This window comes from Clarias gariepinus, chromosome 10 (genome assembly GCF_024256425.1).
Source record: "Clarias gariepinus isolate MV-2021 ecotype Netherlands chromosome 10, CGAR_prim_01v2, whole genome shotgun sequence".
Taxonomy (NCBI): domain Eukaryota; kingdom Metazoa; phylum Chordata; class Actinopteri; order Siluriformes; family Clariidae; genus Clarias; species Clarias gariepinus.
In genome coordinates this window covers 30,218,526-30,245,886 of record NC_071109.1, presented here as the reverse complement: position 1 = coordinate 30,245,886, position 27,361 = coordinate 30,218,526, and the positions used below count along the sequence as shown (strand labels likewise).

Sequence of the window (27,361 nt, the reverse complement as noted above, 5' to 3'; positions counted from 1 at the left end):
TAATAATAACAATGATTTTGAGATAAAGACACGGGGACTGGACTGAAAACGAAAAGAGCCTCGAGAACTACTTCTCAGAACTACGAAAAAAAAAAAATACAAGAATGTCCAGCTCTTTGGAAGAAAATATGAAAAAAATTTAGCTGGGAGGGGGGGCAAGACTTTTGCCCAGTACTCCACTTCTGTGAGGGAAAACAATTCAAATGTCATGGACAAGGAATTGCAAACACTCACCCACTTTATCGAGCATGTTCCTGGCTTATTTTAGATAAGATAGAAGATACGGGCACAAACTGGCACAGAGCAGTGAAGCTGGATGAAGAAGAGGGTGGGGAAAGGGCGCGGAGTCTCGCCACTGGTCACCTTAGATGAAAAGAAAAATAAGAACCTGAACAGTAGTGATAAGTGAATTTGAGCTGCCCGTGTATCCGAGTCGAGTGTAGAAGACGAGCACGGCTGCCGGGAGAGAACGAGACACAGGAAGGAAAGGAGATAAAAGCGTCATTCCTCTCAGGAAGAATATGAAGGGAGACGTGCTGACGAGTGCCTGCTGGGGCGAGGGCGGGGGGACGGGACAGGAAGGTCTAAAATGTGTGGCTCAGCTGCTAACGTTTCATCTCAGGAACACGAAGATCATGTAGGACCTGCTGACGTTGCGCAACAAAACGCTTCTTGATAAGTTTTCTGGTTTCATATAACTCCGTACAGAACAGTCCAGGTGATATGGTCTCACAAGTTGTTTTGTTTTGTGGAATTAGATATTCAAAGCAGTCCAAATAATAATAATAATAATAACAATAATAATAATAATGAGATGAAGAAGACATCTAGCTCCACATGAAGGGAAAACTTTCATGGAGTAAAAAACCGGGAGAAATTCCTGCTCAAGCTGCTCGTCCGTCCCTAGTTTTGAGTATCTCTTCATCGTGTCTTCTGAGAGCTGGTCTAATAGCCGTTATTTGTTGGAAGTCATTTCCTAAACGCCAACAACCCCCTCCTAGTTCAGTTGTCTGAATGGACCCTCCTTTAATCTCCTGGAAGGAAACTCTGAGCAGATATGAGATCTGCAGCTGACTGTTCGGTGGGTTTCACATCCAAGGAAAAAAAAAAAAAAAATTTTTTTTAAAGATTTCAAAAATCTTCTGAAAGTTCTAAAAATAGCTAAACTTAAACTTGCTGAACACGTCGTTCACTGGGACAGATTCCCAGTCTCTCGTTCTTTGAGCTTTGTTCACTTCTCATCTTGTTTGCTCGCTACTTGTGTTGTGTGCATCCTTTGTTTCTGTGGATAAAAAATAAATCACTATTCTAAAGGCAATTTCATGGTCAAAGCCATCCCAGAAAGGCTAGACGGGAACTTAAAGGGCAACGTCTCCATGAAAAGTGCAGTGGCGCTTGAAGAAATGGAGAGGAGGTTGTTTGAATCAACAGGTAACGCGTAATAATTCTTAATTGTGCCTTATTGCCACAAGGTTACTCATCTGTGTCTCTTTGTAGTCTCAGTTTTTTAACACAAACACAAAGAGAGAGAGAGAGAGGAAAAGTGTGGTACAGCTTGGGAGACAAAAACACACAGACTTGGAACGGACGGATCAGTTCGTGTTCTGCATTTTTCCCCAAAAAATCTGCTGTACAGCTGAATAAATGTGAGCTTAAGTTCGTCTCCACACACACACTCGTACTCTTACACCAATAATAGATTTTTTTTTTAAATGAATGAATAATTTATATACATTTGCATTGGAGGTGGTGAAATGTTGCTGTTTCTTTATGATCCTGCACATGGCACACAATACAGCATCCTGTGTGGTATGAGCAAATTAGTTACAGACGTTTATTAAAACAGTAAAAAAAAAAAAATAAACAAATACAAAAATCGCGATACTTACAACATGGCAATACAAATCAAATTGGAAAACTGCAGTATTGTGATAATATCGTATCGGGTGATCCCTGGTAATTATTTTAAACTAGATGTTCCCGTGACTTTATTCTCATGAAATTTAACCGCACACTCATGAGCACGTTTTAAAAAATTGTACAGCGCTATCTGTTGAATTTTTTAATGAGCAAAATGTGTGGAATAAAGCTGTGAGATTGCGTTTATTATTTATTATAAAGTAGGTTTTAATTGCACACTCATAAGCTCTTATAAAAAAAACGTACATCAATTAAATTTTAAAATTAACTAATTTTTTTCAAGTTAAAATTTTTTATGATGTAAAGGCGTTTTCCATTTCAATTTCAAAGTAGCATATCTTCTCTGCCTGTGGGCCAATTGCGAAGAAACAAAGCCTATATGTTACCTCAAGCTCAGCCAAATACATCTGTATAAACCTCTTTAAAATTCGTTCAGTAGTTATTACATGATGCGTGCACAAACAAACAGACAAATTTTATCTACTACTTTTGATCTATTACTCATCTTACATCAGCACAAATCATCTTTTCACAAATAACTTCAATGTACAGACTTTACTGTTTTATTATATGTATAGATCGGTCTTATTGCAGCGGTACAAAACGAACGGAATGCCCTCATTTTGCAAACATTTGTGCGTCTTGTTTGTTTTTACAAAAACCTGATCGTCTCATGCTTAGACTGATTGTCTGCTAAATGATAAACGCAATGCACTGTCGTTACCGTTGTGTTGCTTTCTTGAGAAGCTTTATGTACCCACACTTTAAAAAGTTTGTACAAAGCAGCACAAACATTTGACCTTGCTGTGACCTTGACCCTGACTGAACCGATTCCAAAACCGACTTAGAACAGAACAGAATTCTCTCACAGACTCCGCAGACGTTCCAGAGCTCATTCCTGAGGTAACTCGCTAACAAGAATCCAGGACAGCTCTGTGTAAGAATTGACTTACAACCCAAAATTATGATCCCCTCGCCTAAACCCCACCCCACATCCAACCCCCGTTAAGGGTCCCTGTTTGACAGCTGCATAAAACATGACGCCGGACAAGCTGATGGCAGGGCTTTTACACACCGCTAAGGACGTCTACGGTAAACATGATCTACGGCCCCATCAGCGATTCCTCACCTGTTCCCGGCGTTAGTCGTATCACCGTTTCTGTGATTCCCCCAAAGTAAAAAAGCTAGCGCTTGGCACGCCGCTGCTCTTCCCTCGATTCCTGAGCGCGTCTTCTTATCCAGGTTTATCCGGCGCTTTCAGATGTTCTCGCTGCTCAGAATAGCAGAGTTTCGGGTTTCAGTTTCCAGGAGGGTGTGATCGCTCGCGCAGCGGGCCGTCAGGTTACAAAAGGTTAGGCCACCACATGAAGGGCTTTTAATAAAAGGACACGTAGCCCCTGAGGTAGAGAAATGATTGGCACTTTTGTTGCATTTTTAACAACGTAATGAACGAATTTCATTCAGGTTTACTGCACTTCACTTGCGAGTGCGCCTGCAAATTCTGAGCGGTGAGCGATAACGTCCGGCTAATGCGTTTTTTTGCGAGTTTCCACGCCCAACAGGAAGCTGGAAATTATGCATCTCCTTCTGCTTGAATGTTGATCATGTGCAGCAGCAGCAGAAAAGCTTTCTAAACGGCAGGGTGGCGACGATGGAAAAGCCACTTTTGTTTACTTTAGATTTAGCCTTTTTCCGGTATGCCGAGACCGTTTCGAATGCGATCCTGCTAATTCTGCATGGGATAGACGTGGATTAGAGCTGTAGCGTTCTCTAGGGGCAGCGCAGCATTAATCTCCTGCACTCAGACGGCGAGTTACAACTAAATGAGACGCCCTATTTATTCAAATTTTAACCCATATACTCTAATTTCTAAAAACGTGCATTTCGAACAGCTGTGTAGGTTTTTAAGATTTGTCATCGGTGCCTCGGGGTTCGCGATTCGATCTCGAAAGATGATTATCTTTGTTTACAGAAGCTAAAAACACATGCATATGTGCAGACGTGTGCAAAAGGATCACGTTACGGCAGCCTGAAGAAAAGTGCTGAATGCACATGCTTGTCAGCCATAACATTATGAGCACCAGTCTAACAGCGAGTAATTTCCCCCCCTTTAGCTTCAAAAACAGATCTGACCCGTATGAGGTTTGGGCTACGTTCACATCACCAACCTGCAGTGACTAAAAGCTGATTTTTCTTTTTCCCCTCAATGTGATGCAGATCGGAAGGGCTGTCTGAATGCACTTTCATTCAGTTTGTGGTCCTACAGATGGGATACATCTCTGAAACATGGTCATGTGACTTGATTGAGAACGGGCAGATCGGAATTCATTCAACTTTTTGCGTCTTCAGAATGAAAAATCCCAATCGTTGGAGAGCTTTGTAGTTTTACACTTGTTGTAGGGAGGAAGGGAAAAAGGCTGAGGATTTTTAAACGCAGAGAAAGTTCGAGATCCGTTAACATTAATTATCGCCATGCCGTCCCGAACTGGCGGCCACGCCCCTTCATACACAGCAAGCAGCCATGCATGACTCCTTCCCATCAAAACCAGCATTAACTTTCTCTCCAGTTTTCTTTTCTACAGTAGCTCTTCTATTGAATTGGACTTGCATTATTGAGCCTTGACCACCCATGACCCCGTCTCCAGTTTACTGGTTTTCCCTCGGTAGACCACTTTCGGATACATCCTGACCCCTGCAGACCATGAACATTCCACAAGAGCTGCAGCTTTGGAGTTTGGAAAACTGAACACACACCAGATGGATCAAACTCCTCTGTCTGATTGACAGGTTAAGTGGGCGTGGCGTGTAAGCTTCAAAGGCAAATATACTCGATCCAATCGTATTTATATAGCGCTTTTAACAGTGGACACGGTCACGGTGCATGCAGTTCCTCTGTTCTGAAGACTCTCATAAAACGGAAAACAAAGTATGAGATTGAACGTCAAAGCAGCAACAATAAAGTCATCGGAGCCGTGTACTGTCGTTTAAAAAGAATCCTACACAAGAACGTCGGTCATAAACTACATAAATCTTTGCACAACAGAAACAATTATTAATTTTCATGATTGCTAATCATTGTTAATCACGGTTCAGAATTGATCGGGTAACGTTTAGCATAATGTTTCTCACATGTCCGTCTATTACATCACAAGAGGCCGCACTTGAGAATCAGGTGCTGTGTAATAGTGGACACTTTTTAATTTAAGCGTCTCCGTATTGGTTTCGAAATGGACATTTTCGACTGAATTGCAAGCCTAGCGGTAAAACTAGCAGCTGTGATTTGAGTTACAGAAGGAATTACTGGACTCTCCGTTATTACGAGAACAATAATCAATCCATCAACGCTGCCAGACCAATCGGAATGGTGCCGTGGTATTGAAGCTCTTTGTCCAGCACTATTACAGAGCCATGTTGATGTCCTCATGTGTAAGCTTATTACTAAGAGCATGACAAATGACTGAGCGAGAGAAAGGCCTGAACTTAAAGCCCCCGAGCCTCCCACAGGAGCGTATTTCTTTCTGCAGATGACTAGCGCTAATTATGACATTCAGCTCAGAGCCAGATCTCTCCTTCTCCCTGTGCTTTGAGCTGTCAAGCTCTCCTTCATGGCTGAGCTGAAACGCTGTAGATGCACCGGGTGAACTTCGCCGGACTTGACCGGGAGGCCAAGTATTTTTGACATCCTTCTGTGCTGATACGCAGCACGGCCCATATAAGTCAAAGGTACGCTCCTGGAAACGGCTGGTGCTTGACTATGACGGAAAGACGGTGTGTGTGTGTGTGTGTGTGTGTGTGTGTTTGTTGGGGGGGAAGTTCAGATTAAAAGAGATCTGTTGCTAGGGATCCTAAGAGTAGGACTGGGATTTTAGAATTAAAAGAAAAATGACTAGGACAGCCTTTTATTTAAACTACGCTACACGGCCAAAAGTATGTGAACGCCTGACCATCGCACCCGTGTCTGTCAAGTTTGAAAGCACACAGTTGTGCAGAATGACTTCATTCATCAATAATCGGCGTCAGGGATTTAATCGGTTCGAACATTTTTTAAGCGCAGATGTTTGTTTTGCGTAATGTTTCTCACGTGTTTATCCCGCACTTGCAAGTGTGTAATAGTGGACATTTTACATTTTAAAGGGTTCTTGTTTTTGTTTCTGGAATGAGACTGCCTTATTGTCAGGTTGTTTATTTAATCTAATAGGCCTTCATTAATTTGTTAATTAATTTGTTGAGACGTAAAAGGGAACAACAAAGCAAAAAATCTAATTTTTCATTTCACTAAAGCTTATTTCTGCAGTACTACTGTTGGTTTTTTTTGTTGTTTTTTTGGCTCTGTTCCTCTACCAAAAACAAAAACAAACAAACAAAAAACAACCATTATTTTTGATACTTCTGCCATCCGGTCTATTTACGCTAGGGTCGCGGTGTGCTGGAGTTCGTCCCGAGGCGGACCGAGACCACCTTGCTGGGGGCGGCGTCTAGCCGGTCTCTTTGGTTTGTACCCAAGTATAAGCGTTAGCAGCGTTCTCACTAAGAACTATTCCTAAGAGGGAAAGCTCTTTAAAACGCCTGCAGACTCGTGCCGCCGGCTTATGCAAAAACTCACAGGTTGGATGAAAGACAGTTTTGTGTTTGTTCAGCTGCATATCTTGTCATCGTGTTAGTCAACGAAAAATAATCAGCGAGCGGAATCATGTTTGTGCCTCCATGCATGTTAAAGCCATAAGGAAACTTTTCAAGCAGGTTTTTGAAAATATTTTCAACCTATTCCTGTAGTATATCATGTAAGCACCATGAAAATGTACACAAACGTAGAAAATCTCTGGAATCAGGGCTTCAAAAACACTCAGAGGTGGGCCTTTTGTTAGTGAACGCTGTCTTCAAGCTAGAGCTCACGTCAACCAAACATTATGCTCAGTGGTTTTAGCCACTGGACTGTGTTTCGGAAGGTCTTAGGTTCAAACGTATAAAACAAGACATTCACACAACCGGTGCACTTGCACCCCGAGATGTTTTTGTATTTTTTATGTAGTCTTGAGGAAAGGTTTTTTATCTAAAGGAAGTTTTTTTTTTGTTAGCTCTCATATTCAGTCCAGTCCCAGAGATTTTTGATTTGCTTGTTTGTTGGTTAAGCCACACAAGTGATCTCTAAACATTTAAGCAGAAACAAAACCCCGGTCATGAACCAGAGAGAAAAAGGAGAAACTGGTGCAGATTATGACGGATGATCGGGCCGTGATTAGCATAGCGTTGATGCTGAATGCTGAGTAGTTGGAACAGACGAGAGGGTAAATGAGGTCGCTGCTGAGGTTGTACAATCGAAATAAATTTTTTTATTGTACCTTTACGCACTTTCCAGCCAGTAAAAGGGTTAAAGTTTTTCATTTGAATGCCGTAATTATTTTTTTAAAACCAATTTCATATAAAGACACGAGGGTGACAATCTACTGTAGGAGATGAGGCTTTAACATCTGCCACCTGACATCATTCGGAAGCTGCCCGTGTGACGGCGATGAAGAACGATTTTGTTGGACTCTTGAGCAAAAGCAAATACTGAAATGTTTGCAAACTGGTCTGACTTCAAGACCTCTGTGATGGTTACTAATGTTGGTTGTGGCTTTAACCGTCATTAGTGACCGTCACAGAAGGTTTTTTGTGTCCTCAGAGTGATGAAGCCGGCAATGTGACGTATCCTACGTCTAAACAATGAATCACGTCTATAAAGTTAGTTTGCTAATAACAACTTAAGCTACATGAAATGACATGTACTGTACAAGCTACGATAAATTAAAATAACAGACTTTCTTTTATTATTAAAAGCTGCAACTTTTCAAACAAAAATCCACGTAGCATGTTTTTTAAAATGTTTAATTATTTATTACTATATGCATTCATATTACTCCCTTGCCTGTTTAATAACTTTTGTTATTTTATATATAAACTTGTAAATTAAGTGAGCACGTATTTCTTTATAACCCTACAGGTGGCGCACTCTAAACTACTTACATATTTTCGTCCTGTGTGGTAGGAGTAAATAATGCCAAACAAGTTTGTTTTAAAATAATAATTATTGCAGATGACATAACAGATACGTTCTGCCCATTGAAATATAGCATTTGTTTATTGTAATTTAAAGTTAAGTGTAGTTAACTCATGTGTTTGAAGTTAGTTTGTACTGTATTAATCCTGCGCTTGGGTCATATTCAATTCCGTTGTGAAGCCGTTAAACAAAGCAAAGATATGAAAGTTAAAATTGTAAAAAAAAAACTAATATTGTTGCGGGATATTTTTTTAGAAAATCGTGATATTTACAGACCTGCAATATAAATCAAATATGTATCTAGGTATCGTGATATCGTATCGTGTCTTCTGCTGTATTTAACTTTTGTAACTAACTTGAAGTTAGTTTGTATTGTTTAAATGCTGCGCTTGGTTGTAAGGTGAGAAAACCAATGTTGTAAGAAACAGGCTACATTTAATCAATCATTCTCAATACCGTTACTGAAGCTGTTGAAGCCAAGCAGTGTTAAAGCAAACGTTCTGAGTAATGTATCTTTTAAATAAAATTCTATTAAAGTTTCAAAGTCTTAACAAGAACGTAATATCCAATCAGATTATTTTTAGAAACATTGTGATACTTATAGAATCGCAGCATAAATGTAATCAGTATCTAGATACAGTATCATGATGTCATATCGTGTCATCGTCTGTATTTAACACTTGTAATTATATTGTAAGTTATTTTGCACTGTTTAAATGCTGCACTTGGTTTAAGTGAATAAAAATAATGTGGTAAGGATTGAGTTGTTGAACAAAGTGATGATATAAACTTTTCGGTTGAGTTTTATCATGAGGTTAAAGGCTTTAAAGAAAAATGTTATATTGAATCAGGATATTTTTAAAAAAAGGTGATACAGAAGTACAGAATGGCAATATGAGTCGAATCGGTATCAAGGTATCGTGATCATATCGTATCGAGGTATCGTGATCATATTGTGTGATTCCTATCCCCAATATCCCCTTATATATATATATATATATATATATATATATATATATAAACATACATACACATACACACACACACACTGTATTGAACTTTATAATGCCATAAAGTCAACCCAGCCCAGAACTAGGAATTAATATAATATTAAGAGATATATTTAGTGATATATTGAACATTACTGAACAGAATAAAGACTTATTGGACAAACTGAACAGGTGTTGATGAAATATTTAGAGTAACAGTAACACTCGATACGCAACACTACACTATAACCCCAAAGCTCACACTCACCCGCTTTATTTAACGTCCCGCTTCTTCCTAATCCACTGCCCTCTGTCTCCTCCTGATACTCCGGGTATAAATCCGTCAACTTTGTCGTGTGTCACCATTTAAAACTGAATGAACAGGAGAGAAATACCAGGATTGTTTACGTGCTCTCGCGCTCTATCTCTCTCTCCCCTTCAGCTGCTCGCAGCGTTACTTAGACACCGCGCGTGAACAGCTCAGCTTTTTATAGAAGAAGGCGGGGCTTCGATGTTCAACCGTCCAATCAGGAACAAGAACAAACGTGGGGCGTCCAATCAAAATCAAGGATTAACTTCCGAAACCGAGTGAACGAATAATGGAATAAAAAAAAATAATACAATATTGACAGTTATTATAGGTACACGTGTGTGAAATCATACATTATTTTTTAACAACATGTCCAACAAACTATTTTTATATATATATATATATATATATATATATATATTTTTTTTTTTTTAAGTAATGGGAAAATAAATAACAATAAAAATACTAAAAATACTAATAATTATATATGTATATATATATATATATACATATTAGTATTTTATAATATAATGCATCTTGCACAAACAAGCTTACTCAAGCATGCAGCTTTACAATAATATTATTAATTAATAGTGTATATATATATATATATATATATATATAGTACAGTACAATATATATACAGTATAGCTATATAAAATTCATTTTGCACAAACAAGCTCATTACATCTATTATTATTATTATTATTATTATTATTAAATTGATTTAGAAATTGCTGTATACAAAGTTTATCAAGAAATACATATATATATATACATTTTTGTATACAAAATGTATGCTATAAATACAATATTGACAGTTATTATAGATACACGTGTGTGAAATCTTACATTATTTTTTAACAACTTGTCAAACAAACAATTTTTATATATATTTTAAAGTTATGGAAAAATAAATAATAATAAAAATATTAATATATATATATATATATACAGTATATTGAGTAAGTCCCCCTATGCCACCAAAACAGTAATGCTTTGTCCATTTTGATACCTTTCTTTTGGAACCAGCCACTAATCAGTCAGTCATGACACTTTAGGCAGAACCTTTAAGTGTTATAAGTTGTGAGGTGGAGCCTCCATGGATCGAACTTGTTTTTCCAGCACATCCCACAGATTAGTGATGGAGGTCGGTAAACATTCCGTAATCGATCATGGCTACACAGCCCTATACACAGCATGCTGCCATGCATTGTGTGTTCTGACTCCTTTCTATCAGACCCAGCATCAGCTTTTTCAGCAGTATGAGCTACATTAGCTCTTCTCTTGGATTGGACTACACGGGCCAGTCTTCACTCCCCATGTGCGTCAGTGAACCTTGGCCATTCATGACCCTGTCTCCAGTTCACCCATTTCCTTTCCTTGAATCACTTGTGGTATGTCCTGACCCCTGCAGCCTGGGAACTAACCATAAGAGCATATACACACACAGGCACACATACAGTATACAGCATGCATTGTGCACAAACAAGCACACCCAAGCAAGCAGCTTATATTTTAGTGCATTTGCCACATACCAGCTGTCACAGAGAGGCATCGGTTTTCAGAGGCATGTCACATCACTCTAGGGCTAAAAACATACACATGACCCTTTGCAATTAACACCATTAGATCTAATCTAAATTTCATTATCATTTATTAAATTCTGATCTTAAATCACAATTATATATTTTAGACTATAATAAATTCACTTAAACAGTTTAAGCCTGGTCTTTACTTAGAGAAATGGTGGCTCAGTGCTTAAAACTGTCACCTCACACCACCAGGGTGGGGGTTTGAATCTCGCTTCCAGTCTGTGTGCATGGCATTTACATGCTCTCCCCATGCATGGTGCGTTTCCTCCGAACAATCTGGTTTCCCCTACAGTCCAAAGACATGTGCTGTGTAGGTAGTCTGCTGTAGTCTGTTGCCATCTACAGGACAAGGAGGAGTATGTTGAGTTCTTATTGAATGTATATCTGTAGTTTGACCATATTAGTTATCTGCTAAACTTCAGTAGCCACTGTGGTACCCAATAAGTACCATGGCATTCACCACTATATTGTGTAGTAATCTTTGTAGGTACTGTACCATGACAGTTTATGTTCAGGTTTTGGGAAGTAAAAGTGGTATAATGGTATAATGATACTATGCTAAACAAACATTACCATTATGGTAGATATATTTGACGGTATCCTGGTATGTATTCTAAACTACCATACTATAGTAAACGTTACTTTTTAATAAAGTATGTACCCAACACTGACAACTTGGTAGTACTGGGATTTGAACCTGTGACCTTCTGATCAGTAGCCCAACACCTTAACCACTACCCCTGGTACTTATTCATGCACCATATACAGTAGCTAAGAGTATGTGATGACCAAATTATGATACCACCTACAGTATGTATTTTGAACATTCCATTCCATATCTAATAATTGTACACTGTAATAACTGTAGTTAATATATACCTCTTCTTATTTTAAAATGTAAAAACCTAACCTGGGTGTGTTAAATCTATGTCTAACAACTTGTAATCATCTACATATTTTACTGTTAACCTTTATTTTGTCCACATGCAACTATGCTTCTTTCTATGAATGCTTAAAATTAGTAAAAAAAAAAAAAAAATCTGTAATTTACTGTAAACAAGGGAATGTTAATCTTAAAAACAGTAAAAAAAAATCTTATATTTGGTAATTATTGGTATTTGGTAAATATTTTGGTAAAAAAACTACAGAATATAACTAGATTATATATGCATAATGTAATTCAACTCAATTCAATTAATTCATCTTCGATACCTCTTTACCTGTACAGCATCACAGAGGGCCTGGAGCTGATCCTAGGAGACTTTGGGCATGAGGCAGGGTTCACCCTGGAGGGGGTGCCAATCCATCACAAGACACACACACTCTCACACACTACAGGAAATTTGGGAATGCCAACTAGCCTAATCTGCCTGTTTTTGGACTTTGGGAGGCAACCAGAGAACCCCGGAGGAAACCAACCATGACCATCAACATGCAACTCCATGCATACAGACCCCGAGGCGGGAATCGAACCCGGACCCTGGCGGTACAAGGGTATTTGGGTAACTTGTATTCAATACCACCTTTCGTGTTAAGTATTTAAACCACTAAACTGTGTACAAAAGTTATATTTTAAGGCAAGTATACAAGGTATAATGTTACTTTATACAGTATATTGTAATGTTGTATAACATTGTATTACAGTTTTAGTGCTCGAGCTCAAACAAATGGCGAATACTTTAAAGGAAAACAAGAAGGCTGCACTGTCGCTTTAACAACCCAGGCATTCACAAAGCCAAGAGAGGTTTTTTTTTTTTTTTTTTTTTGCCCAAGTTCTTTTTTTCCTCCCCTCCGTCAGTTCCCCTTCAATCCACTCTAAGATCAGACTGGAGGAGGCTCTCTGCTCCACCACAACGATGCTGCTCTTTACTCTCATGTCTCTCTCTATTAGCCTCGTGAAGGCAGATCAGAAGAGACCCTCGGATCTCGGCGAGACCCTGGGGGCACATGTGGCTCTGGGGCAATTAACTTTAAATGAAATGTTCAAGGAGGTGGAAAAGCTGATGGAGGACACGCAGCAGAAACTAGAAGAGGCCGTGCATCAGGTAGGACACGCAAAAACTTTTGCTTGTTTTTTAAAACCCTGGGTTTGATGAATAAGGCTGTAGTCCTTCAGATGAGCTTGAAGCCGGATGTAAGTCTCGAAAGAGTTAAGAGACAAATTTACCTTTGATGATGCCCAGTACAAAAGAATATTCTTTCAAAAAGATCATTCGATTATGTTGTGTTACATATTAAAGGTGCGATCTGTAATATTTTAAAATGTTCCCTAGAGCTAAAATACTGTAGTACTAGACTCCCAAGGAAACACAGGATGAACTGGAACACACTGTAATACAATAGATCTCATTAGCTACTTATATTTCAGGATCCTATTTACTGTAAATTAGCCCCGCCCACAAGAGGAATAATCCAAGCAAGATTTTTTTATGATGTTTTCTTTAATTCCGTATTCATAATTCCCGTATAGCTCTGGCTAAATGCAATGGAAATGTCATCAGAGTGTGTGACGAAGGGGAAAGACAAAAGCCAACGTTTTCCTTACAACTGTAATGAAACTGTAATCAGAGCAGCACATAATAAAAATTTGTTCGTGTCCAAGTCATTGCTCGATCTGGAGCCTGTCCCAGGAATCATGGGAACCATTTCTCTGCTTTATTTATTAGGGATACAAATTGAGAGCAGGAGTTAAGCTGCTTTGTGACAATGTCTGATGTTCATTTTATTAAATTGAACTGAAAAAAAAAAAAACAGACAAATTCTGATCATATATGAATTTCATTCATCATTCATGATTACAATTAAATGCATCATGGTAACTTATAGTATTATTCCTTTAACGAGTTTAAACTCGTATCTGAGTGTGTGTCCCAACACTGTGTGTGTGTTAGAATTCCAGGTGAAATACCCCTCAGATTATACCTTTTTTCATACATTCTTCTTATATGAGGTCATAATTGGGGACGAACTTAGCTGGCTTGTTTAACCCCCGGCCCGATACCGTCATGGGAACCCTGAAGCCTATCCCGCGAGACTCTAATTCATTGCAACCCTCCAAGCATGGGGAGAACATGCACATTCCACGCAGACAAGCCCAAAGCAGGAATTGAACCCTTGACCCTGAAAGTGCAAGGCCACGGTGCTACGATGCAAAAAAAATGTTTTATGTTTTTACATGACTCAAAAGTGAATTTTGCATATAAGGTCACCGTTAAATATTTGTTCAATAATGAGAGTTTATTATATTTAGATGGCGAATGAGACCTCCAGATCTCTATATGGATACCGTCTGCCTTTTGGGCACCCCAACGCCAATGTGACCGGCGCCAAGGTGGGCCTTCACCCTCTCACCCACAGAACAGAATAAATAATTGAATCTTCATTAAATATATAACTTTATTTTAAACATAAGATTTTTCTTCGCAGATTGTTTCACAGTGAATCAGACAGTAGTTCCTGCTTTAATACACACTTACAGTTATATGATATGCTATAATTTCTATAATAGCATACACAGGAAGGGTACGATAGACGATACACCCTAAAAACATACAGTATATGTACAGTAATGATACATCTTGATATTTAACAAGGCAAATTGTTGACGTGCTGAAATATTATGTAATGTTTTAATTAACATACTATATATGGATATATATGGATTTTGTAGTAGTCAGTAAATGTCAACATCGTTTAACATCTGCACTTGTTATGACTGCTGATATAACTATAACATAAACAAATATTTTATCATAAGTAGATTATGATATAGTTAATATTTTTAGCTTTGGACATTTATAAAAATTATTTATATGCTTATTAAATTGAAAAAAATCCACAAGTGCTGGCAAATAATTGTGGTATATGATGCATATAACGGACTTCCAGATTTCAGCACAGCACGCTATGGTTGATAAGGTGGACAAGATACGATGTTTTCACAATGCCCAACTGTTTTTTGTATTTTATAAATCCTGATACAATATTACATTTTTTTTTTTTAGATTTTGTTACAATTCTAAACAAATGTAAAAAATTATTTACTTATACCTCCTACAAGATTCTGCACTTTCTTGCAGTGTGACTAGTTTAGAGTGCGCCACCTGTTGGATCATAAAGGAAGCGTATCATATTACAACCTCAAATGCAAACATACAGGTGTTGGACAATAAAACTGAAACTCTGACCAATTTAGGGTCGGTAGTTTCATGGCTTCATTTAACCAGCCTGGTGGCCAATCTTCATTGATAGCACATTCCACCAGTAAGAGCAGAGCGTACATGTTTAGTTAGCAGAGTATTAGGACAATTTTAGTTAAGATACTGCAATGCACACAACATTATGAGTGACATATCAGAGTTCAAAAGGGGACAAATTATTGGTGCGCGTCTCGCTGGCGTATCTGTGACCAAGACAGCAAGTCTTTGTGATGTATCAAGAGCCACGGTATCCAGGGTAATGTCAGCATACAGTACCACCAAGGAGGACGAACCACATTCAACTGTGGACTTAAGAGGAAGCTGTCTGAAAGGGATGTTTGGGTGCTAACCCAGATTGTATCCAAAAAACATAAAACCACAGCTGCCCAACTCACTGCAGAATTAAATGTGCACCTCAACTCTCCCGTTTCCACCAAAACTGTTTGTCGGAACCCCATGGGGTCAATGTTCACGGCCAGGCTGCTATGGCCAAACCTCTGGTCACTTGTGCCAATGCCAAACGTCGGTTTCAATGGTGCCAGCACAAAAATCTTGGGCTGTGGACAATGGGAAACATATTGTTTTCTGATGAGAGGTACGGTGTGGAGAAGCCCCAAAGAAGCGTACCACCCAGACTGTTTAATGCCCAGAGTGAAGCATGGGGGTGGATTAGTGATGGTTTGGGCTGCAATATCATGGCATTCCCGTTGGCCCAATAATTGTGCTAGATGGGAGCGTCACTGCCAAGGACTACCGAACCATTCTGGAGGACTGTGTCCACCCAGTGGTTTAAACATTGTATCCTAAAGGCGGTGGCGTGTATCAGGATGATAATGCACCAATACACAAAGCAAGACTGGTGACAGAGTGGTTTGATAAACATGAACGTGAAGTTGAACATCTCCCATTGGCCTGCACAGTCACCAGATCTAAATATTATTATTAAACACTTTGGGGTGTTTTGGAGGAGCGAGTCAGGAAACGTTTTCCTCCACCAGCATCACATAGTGACCTGGCCACTATTCTGCAAGAAGAATGTCTCAAAATCCCTCTGGCCACTGTGCAGGACTTGTATCTGTCATCCTCAAAACGAATGGATGCTGTATTGGCTGCAAAAGGAGGCCCTACACTATACTAATGAATTATTGGAGTCTAAGACCAGGCGTTTCAGTTTCATTGTCTAACGCCTGTATACAGTATACATTAAATTTATAATAATAATAATAATAATAATAATAATAATAATAATTAAGAGCCAGTCTGGCAATCAGAGGTGGGCAAATTATACAAATCCTGTACTTGAGTAAATGTAGAGATTTACTAGGGCAAATATTACTCAAGTAAAAGTAGAAGTTCTCTATTTACATGTACACTCAAGAAAAAGGAAAAAAAAAAGTAGTCACCTTCAAATTTACTTAAGTATGTAAAGTACAGGGCTTAAATAACCTCACATTAGCACACCGTAGGGTTAAAGTAAAATTTGTTTTCTCCCTAAAAATCCTTTCTTTTCCTCCTCCAGGAGTCTGAGAGCGCGTCAGGAGAGGCACTTTCCTCCCCACTTCCCATCCCGGAGAGCCGCTGGAACGAGGTGGACCATGTGAGTGCACGCTATACGCAAAATCTCCGTCGTTGTTTGTTTGTAGGCCTTAGGAGTTTATTTCTAACCATTATTATAACGAAACGATTCCAGTCATATTTAATGGACGGTTTGAGACTAATAACATCGAGCAGCGGCCTATAAACCATTCAGCGCTTTTTATTAGGTGTGGACTGTCTCAGACATCATAACCAGGACAGCTGATCTCATATTGGAGACAGCTTTATTTACATTTCCAGACTGAACACATGATCTTCTGAAACAATTTGCTGAGAAGCAGATGGCACATGTTAGGGCTCGATCCACTTCTCTGTCACGGCTTGCATAACCCGTCTCCAGCGCTCCATGACTCACACGGCTCCTGATTCAACGTTTCCCCTGTCGTTTTTTTGTCTACTCATAAATCCTGCTTGTAAACTCTGAAGTTTATTGAGGCCCCAGAACACATGTTTTGTAGACTAGAAAACATTATTTTACTGCTAGGACTGTTGACACCAAAACTGTTTAATAGTTACTTTCTTGTATTTAGTATAAAATCAACCTTAGAATAGAAGAAACAAAAATCCAAGCTTTTCGTCTGTGTCATTATTATTATACAGTATAACGTCTGGAGTTAGGCTGTAACTCCAAGAGCATGTGACCAGGGTATAATTCCATGGCCAGGATTGCTAGCTCACCATTAGCGGTGGTGTTGTGGTATATCGCTGGCGGATTCGTGGAGTTTACTGTGATTAGGCAGTCTGGAAGGAATGCATGGAAAGCAGGGTTCAAGGAGTGTGGTGAAGGAATGAAGCGTGGCACCAATAATTCTGCCACGATGCCACGGCATGGTTAGCATACCGCTGCTTAGCAACCCATAGATAACAATAATTACATCATACAGGATAATAAGCGCACTGCTGTTGCTAATGCTTTCTGTGCACGTAGAGTAAACTAAATTTTTACTCATTGCTAGATGACTTTATCCAGCTGTTATAATGAAAGCCCTGGTTTAGATGAGGCAATCTGATTGGCTGGTGAATAAGGTTAATATAAAATGATGTTCTTTATGATTTATGAAGTACTTTAAATGACCTTAAAGATGCACATAGTTTAGCGCATGTTCCTGCTAGAACCTTCGCCACTTTGGGAAATCGCTCAAACACTAGAAGATATTTGATTTCATAAACCGTCTCAATAGTTATTTTTTATTGATTATTGATTTATTGCTATTTAGTAGCTTTTGATTGTTTATAATGGCCAAAAAAAGGTGCAATCATTGGGCTGCATCAAGCAAAGTAAACAACTAAAAGAACACTGAGCAGAATAAAATCTTATGACTTTTGGCTTATCTGAAGTCATTAGTAAGAATCAGATTCAGCCCAGAACTAAAGAATCGGAAAATCACCTCTGAGAGGAAGACCAGCAGCTCTATTTCTTTAAGAAATGTCCAATGTTCTGGTATTTAGTGTATATGCACGAGTACCGTGAAGCCAGAGGTCGTCACTTTGAGCAATTTGAGCAATTTGTACGAGGGGTGTTCAAGTCAAATTGGGAATTTTGATTGTGCAGAATAACAGAACACAGTTACAAGAGGAAAAAATCCCTTTATTTCTCTATTTTATCCCATGCTACACTAATGCACTTCTCCCAGTGTTTCACTCATGCTTGGATACTATCAAAGTAGAACGTTTTCTTATTACGCCAGAGCCATGATCACTCTGTCTGCTTCATGTCTAAAGCACTGGCCTCCCAGGAACTCCTTTAATGGCCCAAACATGCGGGAATGGTTTGGAGCGAGGTCAGAACTCTACAGGCGATTGTGTCAATAACTTCCAGATGAGTTCTTGGAAAATGTTAATGGGTTTCATTACCTTACTGTACAGTCTCAGTTTGACACCCATCAGACTTTTAAATATTTTTTTTTCCCAGCTATCCAAACTTTTTTTTTTTTTTTTACCAGCTTTTAGATCGATTATAATCAGAACCAGAATTAGAATCGGGTTTTATTAGCCAAGTATGCTGACACACACAAGGACTTTGGTTCCGGGTGTGTGTGACTCTCAAACTACAGAGTGCAGACTACCATAAAAACACAATACACAGTAACATTCAGTAACTTTACAGATTAAATAGGGCGAGTGGATCCTGAGTATGTGCAGTAGTACATATAAGTGATTGTAAGGTAGGGCAGGTAGCCCTGTGTGCATCATATGTACTATACTAGGTAGTGCAAAAAAGCAAGTAGTAATGATATAATGTGCATGTAGAGAGTTGTTGCAGGCATAGCGATGCTTTTACACAAAATACAGTACGATAAGAGATGTTCGATTTGTGCAAAAAACAATGATTTAAAGATGGCTGTACAGTTCAAGATCCAGTTCAACTGTTTGTGAGGATGATTGCTTACAGAAAAGAAACTGTTCCTGTGTCTGACCACCATATAATCACCAATAATAATTTTTTTGTTTTTTTTTGTTGAATATAACGCTTCGGTCGCAGAGAATAACATTATAGTAAACGCACTACGGTTAAATTTGACTTAAACAATGTTTTATCAGGACTAGTTTGTATTACTGCAGATCACACTTCAGCAATTCTTTTTAAATAAGTTTTTTAAAATCCACCTGTGCGTCATTAAAGGAGAACAGCAGAGCGTACAGTACTGTATAGAGCGGTGACGTGCAGGAAATGTTTTCCAGACTAGAGCCGTCCTGGAGTTTGGAAAAGACTCCCACGCTAGTTCGAGTGTGTAATGAGGTGGTGAGCTCAGAGCCTATCCTCCCTCTAACTGCTTTCTACTTAAACTTTTAGCTGAAGCACTGCTGGGGCCGTTTAACTCGATCTGTTAAGATCTGTAAAGGGAAAAAAAGACATCATATCAGCTGGGTAATGAGACCTCAAAGACAAAAGCTACACATACTTTAACTCATGTTTCTGCTAGAACCTCCAATTCCGAGCCGGATCATTTGACTCAGCCGAGCAATAAGTGTCGTCTCTTTCAGCTCTTTATTTAGTCCTACTGTACGTCTGGGTTTTATCATTCAGACAATGGTACTGTATGTGTGCACCTATAGCACTTAAATTATTTAGTGTAATTATAAAAAACCTTAAACACTTAAGAATACCATTATTTTACCTTGTGTCTGGTAAAAAAATAAAAATAAAAAACATGTGCTATTCAGTTCAGTTTTATTTATACTGAACTTTATAAATTAGTGTTTATTTAAAAACTATAATGGACAGTATCATTATAAAAAATAAATAAATAAATACAGTAAATACACTGTCTGGCCAAAAAAAAAAGGTCAAATTCTTGATTATTAAGCAAAGAAAACAACTGAGGAGATCATTATTTCAACACATTATCAAAACCGTGAAGAATATTGCTAAACCATTGACTTTGTTGTGAATGAATGGACATCACTTGCTGAAGTTGCATGGTAAAAAAATCAACAGTGGGAAAACCAGAGCCATGAGAACTTACATGCTTGGGACTAAACAGCTGTGTGTCCACCACTTGTTAATAAGACTTACAGTAAAATAAAAAGTAAAGGAGAGGATCATGGGAGAATGGGAACGCCCTCAAATGAACCAGCTATTGGCAGAAAATTGACCTCAGCATTTTGATGTTTCACTTTTCTTCAGGAAAAATGAGACACCTTGATTTATATAAGACTTTGTTTACTTCAAAATACTACAACAAATTTTAAATTCAAATTCAAATTTTATTTGTTACATACACAGTCATACACAGTACGATATGCCGTGAAATGTTGATAAAAGTTCAAGTTCAAGTTGGCTTTATTGTCACTTCAACTATATACAGTTAGTACACAGTGAAACGAAACAACGTTCCTCCAGGACCAAGGTGCTACATGCAACATAAACTTACAACATAAATTAACAGAGAAGCTAAACTAGCTAACTAAGAGGCCTAGTTAGCTGGCCCGCAGAGACAAGACAGATAGTCCTAACATAAATTACAACATAAATTAACAAAAAAACTAACTAAAACTAACTAAGGAAGACTATCTACAGGTTTTACAGACAACAGACAACATAAAGTGTCGCTAGTGACCTTAAAAAAAAAAATAAAAACTTAAACGCAAGAAATAAATATGAATAAAAATAAATACAAAAGAAAATAAATTTAACCAGTAAAATAAACTGTACAAATAAGGGCATGGTAAAAATATTACAAAATATAAAAATATATATATATATATAAAAAAAAATTATATATATATATATATATATATATATATATATATATATATATATATTTAAAAGTGACAATGTTACTGAGGTAACTGGAGACTGACAGAACATACTGACAACATGGATAGCTACAGCGCTAACTCTGTGATTTAGATTAATCCTTTTCTTGTTTTTCTTTCTTTTTACCTCAGAAATGTCTTATTTTTCTCAGAAAAAAGTTTAACCAGTGGCCAATTTGAATAAAACTTAAATAAAGTATAAACATACCACAAAAAAAATACAGAAATATCAAAGTTTTACTCAGGTATTTTCCACCCCTGCTAGCTTGCTGTACTGTACTGCTAGCTGGAAGAGATTAGCGCCTCAGTGATTTCTGTTAAATCGATTCAGACGATCCCTTTTCTACAGTAGCTTCTCGTCTTTGTGAAGTGTGTCTACGTACAATGCATTTGGACACCAACCATTACAACACTCATTTCACTGGACATTCACTGACAGCCTTATGACATGCTTATGTCTGCTTTATGACACAAGCTTTCAAAGTAAAGTGTTACCCATAAAAGTGGATCATTCCTTTAACACAATTCATGGTTTCTTCAGGTTTTGGAGAAGTGTGTGTGTGTGTGTGCGTGGAATTAATCTTTTGGAATTTCCTGGCCTAGGAGTACACACACACACACACACACACACATACACTTCAGCTTTTTACACTAAATGTTCCCATAAGTGGTGTAATATAAGGACGCCAATACATTTTACTGTATCCAGGAGAATACTTAGAATAGTGCATTGTGTTCCTCTCTCTCTCTCTCTCACACACACACACAGGGAGAGAGAAAAAAATCACTCCTTGTTGAACAAAGCGAAAGAGTAAATCTAATATTTACAAATTCCACCACAATGCATTTTAATTTAGGTGCCAAAACTTTTGTCCCAGGGGTCTTATAAACTTTCCTTCCCTCCCAGCGTTCCCCCAAGTGCAAGCAAACATGATACTGTGGCCTCTATGTTCAACCATGATGAAGTGCTCTGTAGATGTAGCCTACATGCCAACAAGCACAGTGATGTTCCCTCTAGGGTTTCCATCCATGTGAGGAAACAATAAAGTGCCCTCTAGGGTTGTTCTACAAACAAGGTGATATGACATGATATATACATATTTGTAGGATTCACTTGAAAAAAAAAGTGCCTTATATTAAATATTCCCCTGGAAAACATGATGTTGTGCCCTCTAGGGTTCACCTACACGCAAGTTAACATAATGTAGTGCACTCTAAGGTTCCCCTGCATGTGAGGAACCTTGATGAAGTGCCCTTAAGGATTCCCGTACATGTGGAAAACATGATGTTGTGCCCTCTAGGGTTCACCTACACGCAAGTTAACATAATGTAGTGCACTCTAAGGTTCCCCTGCATGTGAGGAACCTTATTGAAGTGCCCTTAAGGATTCCCATACATGTGGAAAACATGATGTTGTGCCCTCTAGGGTTCCCCTACACGCAAGTTAACATAATGTAGTGCACTCTAAGGTTCCCCTGCATGTGAGGAACCTTGATGAAGTGCCCTTAAGGATTCCCGTACATGTGGAAAACATGATGTTGTGCCCTCTAGGGTTCCCCTACACGCAAGTTAACATAATGTAGTGCACTCTAAGGTTCCCCTGCATGTGAGGAACCTTGATGAAGTGCCCTTAAGGATTCCCGTACATGTGGAAAACATGATGTTGTGCCCTCTAGGGTTCACCTACACGCAAGTTAACATAATGTAGTGCACTCTAAGGTTCCCCTGCATGTGAGGAACCTTATTGAAGTGCCCTTAAGGATTCCCATACATGTGGAAAACATGATGTTGTGCCCTCTAGGGTTCCCCTACACGCAAGTTAACATAATGTAGTGCACTCTAAGATTCCCCTGCATGTGAGGAACCTTGATAAAGTGCCCTTAAGGATTCCGGTACATGTGGAAAACATGATGTTGTGCCCTCTAGGGTCCCCCTACATGCAAGTTAACATAATGTAGTGCACTCTAAGGTTCCCCTGCATGTGAGGAACCTTATTGAAGTGCCCTTAAGGATTCCCATACATGTGGAAAACATGATGTTGTGCCCTCTAGGGTTCCCCTACACGCAAGTTAACATAATGTAGTGCACTCTAAGGTTCCCCTGCATGTGAGGAACCTTGATGAAGTGCCCTTAAAGATTCCCGTACATGTGGAAAACATGATATTGTTGCCCTTAGGGTTCCTCTGCATGTGAGGAAACATAATGAACTGTCCTCTAGAGCTCCCCTACTGTACTTGCAAGGAAACATCATGATGTTGCCCTTAGGGTTCCTCTGCATGTGAGGAAACATAATGAACTGTCCTCTAGAGCTCCCCTACATACAAAGAAATATAATGTAGTGCACTCTAGGGTTCCCCTGCATGAAAGGAAACATGATATCGTGCACTCTAGGGTGCCGCTACATGCGAGGAAACATGATGTAGTGTCCTGTAGGGTTCTCCTACATTTGAGGAACCTTGATGAAGTGCTCTCCAGGGTTTCTGTACATGTGGAAAACATGATGTTGTGGCCTCTAGGGTTTCTCTGCATGTGAGGAAACATGATATAGTGTCCTTTAGGATTCTCCTACATGGAAGAAAGCACAATAACCTGCCCTGTAGGGGGCGCTTCCCATGGAGAATATGTAAAGGGTGCAGTTTAGGGTTTCATGTGAAAACATGAAGTGCCCTTTAGGTGTGTCTTTGTGCAAAAAAAGTGCTCTTGGGTGTTTCGTTATAATAGGAAAGAATTGAGGTCTCGTTTTTGTCCCCTGCCCATCCAGTACATTTTTACAGAGTGTGTGTCTGTCTGTTCACACAGGAGTGTCTGATTGATGAAGACTGTGAGAAGGACAGCTTCTGCCTGTACAACATCAGCAGCTCTAAATGCGTCTTGTGTAAATCCACAAACATGGTGAGAGATTTCTTCACCTCACACTGACCTCCTGATGTTCTTCTTGTAAGATGACTCTCTCCCACTCAGGCTGCTCTCTCTCTCTCATGACGTCCTCCCTCGTGTTTGCAGGAGTGTGTGAAGGATGAGGAGTGCTGTGGAGAACAGCTGTGTGTGTGGGGTGCGTGCACGCAGAACAAAACTCGAGGAGACTCAGGAACGATCTGTCAGTACCAGAGTGACTGCAGCCCTCTGCACTGCTGCGCCATACACAAAGGTACCAGGGTTCTCAAACACAGGGTTCTCAAACGATTTGTAAAAATTTTAGGATAAAAGATTTCTAGAAAGAAATCTAATGTCAATTCATTGACAACTACTGTAGAAAAGAAAATTGGAAAGAAAGAATGAAATTATTTAAAATAAAGAAGTTAGAAAGGAACGAAAGAAAAGAAAATAAGAGAAGAAAGAAAGAAAGAAAAAGAAACAAAAGAAAGAAAAAGAAAAGAAAGAAGAGAGAATAGAAAGAATAAAAAAAAGAGAAATGAGAAAGTAAAAGAAAGAAAGAAAGAAAAAGAAGAAGAGAGTGGAAAAGAAAGAAATCATGATGTAAGAAACAAACTGGCAGAAAAAAAAGACAATCAGCAAGGACAAAAAAAGACAAAGAAAGAAAAAAGAAAAAGAAAACAAAGGGAAAAATAATTTTAAATAAGGAAATCAGAGAGCTTTTGTAAAAAGCAATAAAAAGCCAGAAAAGTAAAAAATTTTTTTGTAAAAGAAGTAACGTGTAAAAAAGACGTGACTGTGGAATAGAGGTACATGCTCATATTATGATATCCCTCACTTTCAACCTGTCCTGAGTAATCATCTGTGTGTGTGTGTGTGTGTGTGTAGCACTGCTGTTCCCGGTGTGCAGGCCGCGTCCTCTGGAGGGTCAGAGGTGTCAGGAGCAGCCGAACGAGCTGCTGGAGCTGCTAATGTGGGACGAGGAGGCTCCTCATGAACACTGTCCATGTGCTGCAGGCCTGCAGTGTCAGCTACTGGGGTACACACACGCGCACACACACAAACACACACACACACACACACACAAACACACAGACACGCACACACGGTACAGATAACAGGTCTTGCAATGCCATCCAGTGGTAAACATCTGTATTGCTGCAGTGAGCCTGCTTTAAAGATCAGTGTTCTGTTTAGTTATAGATAACAATGGTCCAAAAAAAATAAATCATATCATATCAGTAATTAAACAGCTTTGTTATAAAAAAAGCAACAACAAATATTTAAACAACCACAGCAACCTTTATAATAATAATAATAATAATAATAATAATAATCACACCACCAACAATGGTAACAACAACAATAACATTCAGAATAACAATAAGGATCATTATCACACCACCAACAACAATAATTATAATCACAACAACAGTTTAGAATTAGAATGAAAAATAAGAAATTTGTTCGGGTGACAGAAGCTTCCAACAAATACAATAAATAAATAAATACAATTAACAAAAAATGAATGAATGGTTTAATTATTGCTATATATTTTTTTTTACTTTTGTCTTTTATTTAAAGGAGTAAAATTGTAAACTGAACATTTTGTATATTTTTTCTTATTATTATTTTCTAGTAAAGAGTCGCTGTGCCTGAAGCAGAAGAAGAATGTCCATACACACACACGAGGCTGAGAGATTTCCTTTAAACGCTGTACAGAAGATTGATCTCTTATTTATAACAGTCACTTTTTCCATCAGTGTGTGGATGTAACATTAGATCCATGTACTGTATATCCATATGTATGTATCTTGTTAATGACGTTCACGTTCTATGTAAATAACTGCTTCAGTTTGATTACACACACTGCACTACATGTTATACTGTATATACTGTACCCGGCCGAGCAAAGTGCACTTCTATAATAAACATTTATTGACTTAAAAGGAGGTTTGTTGATTGGGATGATGAGGAACATCTGGGAAAACTAACTCAACTGGTGGAATACTGTACCTGCCAGATGTTCAGCTCCTTTCATGCTGCTGCTCCTTTCCTGTCACCCTCCTTCATGTTTTCTTCTCCTTCTGGTCTTTTTTGTTCGTTTCCGAGGGACGACCTGTCCTTAATGAAGTCCCCGTGAAACCATTTTTTCCATTCATTTATAGACAATGGCACGACATGGAGTCCCAGATATATTCAGTACAGCTAATGTTTTGTAATCTCTGTTGTTCCCCTTGTCCTGATCGTCCTGTACTCGCTTTGTGAGGTTTTGGATGAGATTGCAATGATTTTATTCAGAAGTTAAACAGGAAACAATTCCCTGGTGACTGATGGACGATAATTACGTTTGAACATACTGTAAGTTTAAATGTGATATCAAAACATGGACACTCTTACTGTATGCACTTAATGTATATCGGTTGATTGTATAACAATAAAGGTTTGGAAATATATTAGATTTACCCTGGTGTCATTATTTTTTAAACTGAGGGTTTGTACTGTATGTACACTCTTACTGTAATAGGGAAAAAAGTTAAAAGTTACAAAAGGTGTTGCGCTTCAAACTATGAGTTTAATTAACTAAAAACTTTATTAAGATTTAATTATTTGCCAGCACTTTTAAATGACTTTCTCAGGACACAACGCCACTGGAGCGGATATGGCTGAGGGGTTTTGCTTAATGGTGAAACGGTGACTTAACGGAAAACAATTATTTAGCTGTAGCAGGAGGCAGGTTGTTTGCTGAAGGCCCGGAAAGCGGAGAAACACAGCATCATGCAATACCACTGACTGGAGGCGACTAATTGGACCTGAATCTTTTTTTCATCAGGTCAGATGAATGTCATTAGGAACTACTGAAGCGGAGACGATAGAACAAAGAGTCCTTGAAGTGATGGTTTGGCCCAAACAGAGCCCTAATCTTAACATCATCAAATCCATCTGGGACAAGTATTGTGAAAAGACGGAAAGATTTGAGGCAGCCTACTGTACATCCACAGAAGATCTGCCTTTAGTTCTCCAAGATGTTTGGAACAACCTGCCTGCGGAGTTCCATCACAAACTGTGTGCAAGTGTCCCTAAAAGAACTGATCGGCAAGTGAGGTTTGGCGGTCACACCAAATACTTATAAGATGATTCAGATTTCTCTTCTGTTTATTCATGTTCCATTTTGTTAATTGAATGTGGTGGAAAAGTTATTTATATATTTAAAAAAAAAAGTCATCAGAGTGCTCTGTGAGTAAGAACTGATGTTTTATTTAAAGCAAACAGTTGTAACGGGTCTCCAACTTTCTTTTTTTTTTACAGGTGCATTATATACAGTATGGTGAAGCATTTTTTAAGGTTATTCTCAAAGCCGTCTCAGTTCTTGCAAGAACACATGCTCACACTCCTGAGGTCAACCCTGAACTCCTTACCTTATCACTTACACAGAAAGGCACAATTAAAATTTTCCATCACGTGATACAAAAACATTAACAGCTCTAATTTGGAAAGCATTTTTACTTTACAGCATTAAAAAAAATAAATAAATAAAAATATTGCACTGGGCTGTACACCAATGTTCGACAAATCAAATG

The 27,361-nt window shown here is 38.5% G+C and overlaps 2 protein-coding genes across 5 annotated transcripts in view; one reads left to right on the top strand and one right to left on the bottom strand.

Annotated features, from left to right (window-relative positions):
- mical2b (microtubule associated monooxygenase, calponin and LIM domain containing 2b) overlaps positions 1 to 9,386 on the bottom strand; it is a 64,469-nt gene extending 55,083 nt beyond the window's left edge. For 3 of the 4 annotated variants that reach the window (XM_053505408.1, XM_053505410.1, XM_053505411.1), the window contains exon 1: positions 9,215 to 9,386. The gene's annotated coding sequence lies outside the window, so the exon portion shown is untranslated. Of the gene's footprint in view, positions 1 to 234; positions 379 to 9,214 lie in introns of those variants that run through there. The other variant, XM_053505409.1, reaches the window with a different exon arrangement.
- A 3,274-nt stretch (positions 9,387 to 12,660) lies between these two features.
- On the top strand, positions 12,661 to 26,239 carry dkk3b (dickkopf WNT signaling pathway inhibitor 3b). Its single transcript, XM_053505143.1, has 7 exons — positions 12,661 to 12,896; positions 14,102 to 14,182; positions 16,570 to 16,647; positions 23,706 to 23,798; positions 23,910 to 24,054; positions 24,669 to 24,819; positions 25,420 to 26,239. The coding sequence occupies exons 1-7, from the start codon at positions 12,708 to 12,710 to the stop codon at positions 25,475 to 25,477; spliced, it is 795 nt and encodes a 264-aa protein (XP_053361118.1). The 5' UTR covers positions 12,661 to 12,707; the 3' UTR covers positions 25,478 to 26,239.
- The last annotated feature ends 1,122 nt before the right edge of the window (positions 26,240 to 27,361 follow it).